This window comes from Peromyscus eremicus, chromosome 3 (assembly GCF_949786415.1).
Source record: "Peromyscus eremicus chromosome 3, PerEre_H2_v1, whole genome shotgun sequence".
NCBI classification, from domain to species: Eukaryota; Metazoa; Chordata; class Mammalia; order Rodentia; family Cricetidae; genus Peromyscus; species Peromyscus eremicus.
The window spans coordinates 9,742,576-9,749,643 of record NC_081418.1 but is presented as its reverse complement, the minus strand read 5'-3'; the positions used below and the strand labels follow the sequence as shown (position 1 = coordinate 9,749,643).

Here is a 7,068-nt window from a genome sequence, read left to right as displayed (position 1 = left end):
TCTGTGTTTGTGCCTTACAGGCTGCTCTCCCGCCATGATGTTGAGGATGACAGTTTGTGTTACCTGAAAGGTGGCATGCCAGAAAATACAGGAACCTTGTAGGTAGAAGATGAATTATGATGATCTGCGTCTTTTGTGTTGTGTTTTTAAATCCCTTTACATTCTGGGGACTATCACTGAAATATTAGAGAGAAGACAGTGGACTTGAGTTTGGGTAGGGGCAGGGCCTATGTGTGATTTAGAAGCTTTCCTCCAGTATATTTTGTATTTATGAGCTTGTTCCAGTGGACATGCTGATTTACCATAACTTTTTTTTTTTTTTTGGTTTTTTGAGACAGGGTTTCTCTGTGTAGCTTTGGTGCCTTTCCTGGAACTCACTCTGTAGCCCAGACTGGCCTCAAACTCACAGAGATCTGCCTGCCTCTGCCTCTCGGGTGCTGGGATAATCATAACTTCTACGTGTGTGTGTGCATTTGTGATATGTGTGCATGTGTGTATAAATATTTGAGTATGTTTAGACATGTGTACATATGGGCACACTTGTACGTTGGTACAGGTGTATGTGCCTAGTGTGTGCAAGCACACGTACAGAAGTTGATATCAGGTATGTTTAATTGGACTCTACATATTAAGGCAAGGCCTCTTACTTAAACTCAGAAGCAGAATATTTGGCGGTTCTGTCTAGCAAGCTTGCTGTAAGGGCCCCTGCTCTGAGCACCCCAGGTCCCTACTTTCCATGTGCTGAGACCACAGATGAGCTGCTATGCCTCCCAACATTTATATGGGTTCTTCTACAACAAGCACTTTTAGCTACTGAACTATTTGTCCAGCCCCTAATTATGATATTTTGATGAAATTTTCAGCTTCTACAGTTTACAGTTGGTAAGCACTCTCATTTTGCTTCAAAGACTTGTAAGTTTCAGAAATCAGAGACAATGAAACATTTTTTATAAGTGAAAGGGTTGCTGGATGTGATAGTGTACCTATAATACCAGCACCTTGGAGACTTGGAGACTGGAGTAGGAGGGTCATTTGTTCAGGGACATTTTGAGGTAAATAGCGAGGCACTGGAGGAAGAGAGAGAGAAGGGGGGCTACAATAAGGCACAGAGGAAAAGAATTAGCTGATTGTTTTGACAAAGAAGATTTGTACAGTCAAACCTTAACCTGCTACTATTAGCATCTTCCAAATGCAGTCCTTCATCAGCTGCATGGAGGTTTTTTCAGTGCTGGTGTTATTGACTCTGTGACTCGAAGCCATGCTGAAGGGAAAGGTGAAGGCTGAGCTCCACTGAAAGCATGGGGACCTGTTCATTGAACATGCAAACCCTCCTTCTAATCTGTTTTTAGAACATTTGAGGCAAGCAAATGTCTCAAGGATTTATTCTCGTATCTGCCTAGAAATGTAGAAACAGTTATTGATGATAGGAAATCTAGTATATGTCTCTATAATATATATGTGTGCACATACACACACACACACACACACACACACACACACACACACACACACATCTTTCTGTCTCCCTCCTCAATGTCAGTTCCAAGGATTGAATTCAGATTGCCAGTCTTGGTGACATGGGCCTTTATCTGCTAACCCAGCTCACTAGCTCCAAAACATTGTTTTAAAGAAAAAAATCAAATTATTATAAGAAAAAGAAAATTTCAATAATTCAGAGAGACAAACTGAAAACATAATAGTAACACTGAAACATCCAGAAAATTAAAATGAACTCTCAAATGAATAAACTAATAAAATATCACTAAGACATTTGAATAAGTATCACAGAAAATGAAAAAGAAAGAAGTGTATTTATGAGTATGTGTGTATGTATGTAACAACTGCTAATTTTTATAAAGGCCACGAATTTAAAAGAGAGTGAGAAAGGGTAAATGGGAGGGTTTGGAGAAAAGAAAGAAAGGGGAAATAATATAATTATATTATAATCTCAAAAAGTAAATGAAGTAATAAAAAATTAAATTAAATTCTTAGAAGAGGTTATTTGGACCTAAAAGATCATGACTAGACAAAGAGGTAGTGAAAATGGTGTTTTAATGTGGAGTCAATTCGTTAACCTAAGGACTCCTCCTAGATACCCGCTGTAGTTTGAACACCATATATCTCACAAAGGTTCATGTGCCAAAAGCTTGGTTTGACACAGTGGAAGCAGGCTTCTAAAATTTGTAGGAGAAGTTATTTCAACCTAAGAGATCATTATTTATTGTATGTGATGATAGAATGGGGACTATTGTGTGATATTTTGTTTGTGTTCTGGAAAATAAAGCTTGCTTGGACTTAGAGGGAAGAGGTAGCCACTAGTTAACTACAGAGGTCTAGAGGTCTATATGGAGAGGAACAGGAAGTGATAAGGTGGGGTGGAGACAGGATCTCAGCCCTTTTGGTTGGAGGATCTGGAGAGGTAGGAAGGGACTGTGGCTGTTCCCTTGCTTCTCTGATTTTTCAGGTTTTACCCTGATATCTGACTCTTGATTTGTATTGATAAGATTAACTAGATTTATACTTCATGTGGCATCCAACTTGTGGAGCGTGAGTTCACGAAAAAGCTGCTTGCCAGTCACTTTTCAGCCACAAGCACATGCTGGAACTACACACAGGAACTGCACCTGGAGGAGTCACCATGCCTCCTGCTGAATTTTCTGTTACTTCCCCCGAGATCTCTCAAGGAGTCTGGGATTTTTCTATTGCAGCCTCTCTACAGCAAAATCCACAAGCACTTGGGCTCCAAATGTTGCTGGAGTTAGCCCTTCACCACTGGCCAGCTCTGCCTTCAGGTAGCTCTATGCTTCAGGTCACACATGCTATTTTTGCACATTCCCCTGTGGAAATGGCTGGCTCTTTGGCTCCATTTCCCCTGTAGGTTGTGGGCTTTCCTTGGACCCCATCCTCAGGCTGCTGACATACCATCAACTGTAGCTAGAGTTTTCCTGCCTGGCCCACAGTCTGGACAAATCTCTGTCACCCGCCAGTCCCACAGCTGCTCAGACCCAACCAAGTAAACACAGAGACTTATATTGCTTACAAACTGTATGGCCATGCTAGGCTTCTTGCTAACTGTTATTATATCTTAAATTAATCCATTTCTATAAATCTATACCTTGCCACGTGGCTCGTGGCTTACCGGCATCTTCACATGCTGCTTGTCATGGCGGTGGCTGGCAGTGTCTTCCTTACTCAGCCTTCCACTTCCCAAAATTCTCCTCTCTCCTTGTCCCACCTATACTTCCTGTCTGGCCACTGGCCAATCAGTGTTTTATTTATACAGAATGATATCCACAGCAATCAGCAGCAGCTCTCTTCAGGCAAGCTGTGCACAGCCTGTGTTCTCCACTCAGACAGCAGGTCAGCCTCACACTTCACCATCATTGTCGGCAGATTTGGTGAGACAATATGGAATTTTTAAAGGAGGGAATTAGCCGAGAGAGAGAGAGAGAGAGAGAGAGAGAGAGAAAGAGAGAGAGAGAGAGAGAGAGAGAGAGAGAGAGAGAGAGAGAGAGAGAGAGATTTTCCCCCATTAATAAATGGGAAACACTATTACAATGAAGGGAGTTAGGTCTCTGTATAATTATATAATGGATGGTTTAAGATGGAACAATTAAATGAGGGGATAATTAACTTAGATGGGATTTATGTAATGTCAATTATAGACATCATCAGTTTGATAATTCTTGTTTTATCCCTAAAAAAAGTTGGTTGATATGAGTGTCTAGATATAAGTCTTAGAAAAATTTATTAAAACAGATAGTAGAGATATCCAGACACAAACAGAGAAACTCAAAAGAGAACCAACTTCACCATTGCATTATAAAATTAAAGAGGAACAGCCCAAAGTTATCAAATAACCAACCTTAATTTATTCAGTCTCCTTACAGGAACAACTGCCAAATGACAGGTATTCCAAAGGCTGTGTAAGAGTTGACTGGATTTCTCTGGAAATGTTAGATTTGAGGAGATTTAAGGAAGTGATAGTCTCATATGGTATGCATTCACCTTTTATAAAGCAGATATTAAATTCATGGTCTACTAGTAACAGAATTGTTCCCCAAGACTAGAGAGATGTGGTTATAACAGTATTGGAACCTGGTCTTCAATTATAGTGGAGGACATGGTAGAAAGATGAGACTAGGACCATTGAACAATAAAGTAGGGCTAGAGGTACTGAAATTTCCCAAGACCAACTTCATGGAGAGGGCAATTATGCTAATGTACAAATACAGTCTCTATATGATGACCACACCCTGGCTCTATACCATGCAGCAGCTTTGAATGCTTATGACAGAATTGAAAAAATCAGAAATAGAACTGAGTCATTTACTAAAGCTATACAGGGCCCAAAAGAAACCTTCACTAATTTTTTATAAAGATTGACCTCAGCTATAAATAGAATGATACAAACTTCAGAAGCTAAACAAATAATACTTGAATCCTTGGCTTTTGAAAACGCTAATTCACAATGCACAAGAGTAATTAGGTCTTTCAAGGCAAGATAAGCACCCATAGAGCAATGAATCCAAGATAAAGTCAATATTGAATTTCATAACAATGATGCCATTTGGATAGGAGAGGTGATTTCCAGAGAATTGAAGAAAATTCAAAATGTCAAGTGTTTTAATTGTGGCAAAAAAAGTTACTTAAAAAGGGATTGTAGACAGGGCATTCCTAGAAAGTATACTTTTTCTAGGAATAATTTTAAGTGAAGGCCCCTTTCTAGAAGGCCCCCTGCCTTCTAGAGTATACAGAAGGTGTGGCAAAGGCCAACATTGGACCAATGAATGTAGATCAACAAGGTTCAGGCAAGGCAACGTTTTGTCATCAGGAAATACCTGGGGGGGGGTCTTGCAGGCCCCCATGTAATATTTGGCTCAGTTATTTCCTATCACCATAAGGGAACCTCCTCCTCAGTGCAATTAAAGGAATTAATGCCTATTGTAAAAACCCATCCTATTCTGGATGATAGAATAGCTTTAGATGATGAAACAAAAATTTTAGGAGAAACTATAAAGCAAATATTTTGGCAAACTTCTATAGATGAACAAAGACCAAAATTAAAAATATGAATAAATGATGTCATTTAAGGTCTTGTAGACACAGGTCCAGATGTAACAATAATTGTACCAGAATCTTGGCATCCAAATTGGCCTCTTCAGGAGGTAAATGTTCAGCTTTTAGAGATTGGCACTTTATCTCAGGTAAAACAGATCATGAGAGGGGTCCAATCTATAGGGTCAGAAGGACAGAGAGGAAAAGTAAAGCCATATATGGCTAATATAGCAATGAATTTATGGGGACATGATTTGTTACAGTAATGGAATACCTAGATTAACATTCTTCCAATTTCTTTTTTTTTTTTTTTTTTTTGAGTTGTGTAGCCCTTTATTAGCAACTAAAATAGAAGGTATCTGTTGTACAACATGGGTAGTAATTGTCTATAACTGGAGATTTCTTATATTCTAATACAGATCATTTATAAATGCAAGTTCCTTTATTAAAAAGCTTCCACCCTTTTTGTCTGTGTACAATTTGCAAAACTATTCTGAAAGCGGAATATATGTGCATGAGTCTGCAAAGAGTGCAAATTTCGGGTATGCTAAATGCTTTACGAGTCATTTTCGAAAACTGTGTGCCAATTGGGCCTTTACAATGTCATCTTATATTAATCAAAATATTTTGATTTCAGCCTTTCTTCCACAGCCCCAAACTATAAAGCATTTTTAAATGAGTTGAAATTAAGGAGGACTACACCTACTAGAAAAGAAGAGAAGAGAGTTCTGTTAGTCTGAGGTTTCAGAATCCCCCCACACCAGAACCAACATTGTGGTAAAGGCTAGGCTGGACCCTGGACAGAGTATGAGTCTGTGCAGGTGGCGTCCCTGAGGGTCGGAGCTTCAGTGGACCGTGAGTGCTCCAGCTGCATAACTCACTGAACTATCTTGCCAGCTTCTACACTGGCTCGACTGGGCATAATTCAAAAAGGAAAAGCTCATATTCATTCCATTCTTCTGGAGCTCTGTGATAGCATTTAATAACACCCCAATGGGATGTCTTCCACATATAGTATTATGGTATTTCTTCAAATAATTGCTAAAAGATACAGGATCTAATTGTTCTATAATACTCATACCCATTTTATCTAGATGTTCAATGGATCTATAAATCTCCCCCTGGGATTCATCATAGTAACTGTAACGGAACCTTTGACCCCAGTGGCAGAAATCAGAGGAGACCACAAAGAGATTACTAGGATCCGCTAGATATTTACTGAAGAGTTTTCCGAATTCCTGTTCTTTTGACTCACTCAGAGCTCCAACCAGTACAGGAATAATGGTAAACTCATCTTTATGGCTTTCCATGGCTTTAGCTGTATAAGGCAAATGCATTTCAATACTGTGTTCATCTTCATCTGTCTGCAGAGACATGCGTTCAAACATTCCTGTCTTCCATAGCTCTCCATAAATCTTTTGGTCAATACGCAGGTCATACAGAGGAGTCCTATATATATCCACACTGGAGAGTGCACATCGAGACAGGGGCACATGATGGGAAGGCCCAAGGATGAAAATTCTCCGGGTAATAGATGGATCCACTTGTTTGTAAGCATGGGCAGCACAAGAGCCACAGTACGTGTATCCTGCATGGGGTGCAATAATGGCTCTAGCAGGTCTTTTCGTAGACTGTACTTGTGAAAGCCAACCTTCTAGCTGGGCATTCAGCTGAGGTCCTGAGGCGGTGTACCAGCTCCTGGCGTGGCTGGCTTCCCGGCAGACCACTCGGTTGGACATCTTGGTGCCTGTGCCGCCTATGGTGCACGAGGATGAATGAGGAGGAGGAGGCGGCGGCGGCGGCGGCTCCGCGAGGGGACGAGACGCCGTGGGCCCAGCCCAGGAGGAGGCGGCCGCGGGGAGGGGACCGGCCCGGCCCAGCAGCCGGGGCGGGCGGCGAGAACGATCACCACAAACTCCGCCGGCCGCCGGAAGATAAGGCCCACGGCGGCTTCGCTCGAGCCGCCGGGCCGCGGAGTCGCCGCCGCCGCCGCTGCTGCCCTGACCGGGC

General features: G+C 41.4%; 1 protein-coding gene across 2 annotated transcripts; it reads right to left on the bottom strand.

Moving 5' to 3' along the window:
* Window positions 1-5,481: 5,481 nt before the first annotated feature.
* Window positions 5,482-6,854, bottom strand: LOC131905638 (protein MEMO1-like). 2 transcript variants are annotated; one of them, XM_059256478.1, is made up of 2 exons: window positions 6,363-6,770; window positions 5,482-6,219 (listed from the first exon to the last, which is right to left on the bottom strand). In XM_059256478.1, exons 1-2 carry the CDS (start codon window positions 6,650-6,652, stop codon window positions 5,904-5,906), a joined length of 606 nt encoding a protein of 201 aa, XP_059112461.1. In that variant the 5' UTR covers window positions 6,653-6,770; the 3' UTR covers window positions 5,482-5,903. The 2 variants fall into 2 exon arrangements, with proteins under 2 accessions (XP_059112461.1, XP_059112460.1); XM_059256477.1 differs by having other exon boundaries at window positions 5,482-6,854.
* Window positions 6,855-7,068: the final 214 nt, after the last annotated feature.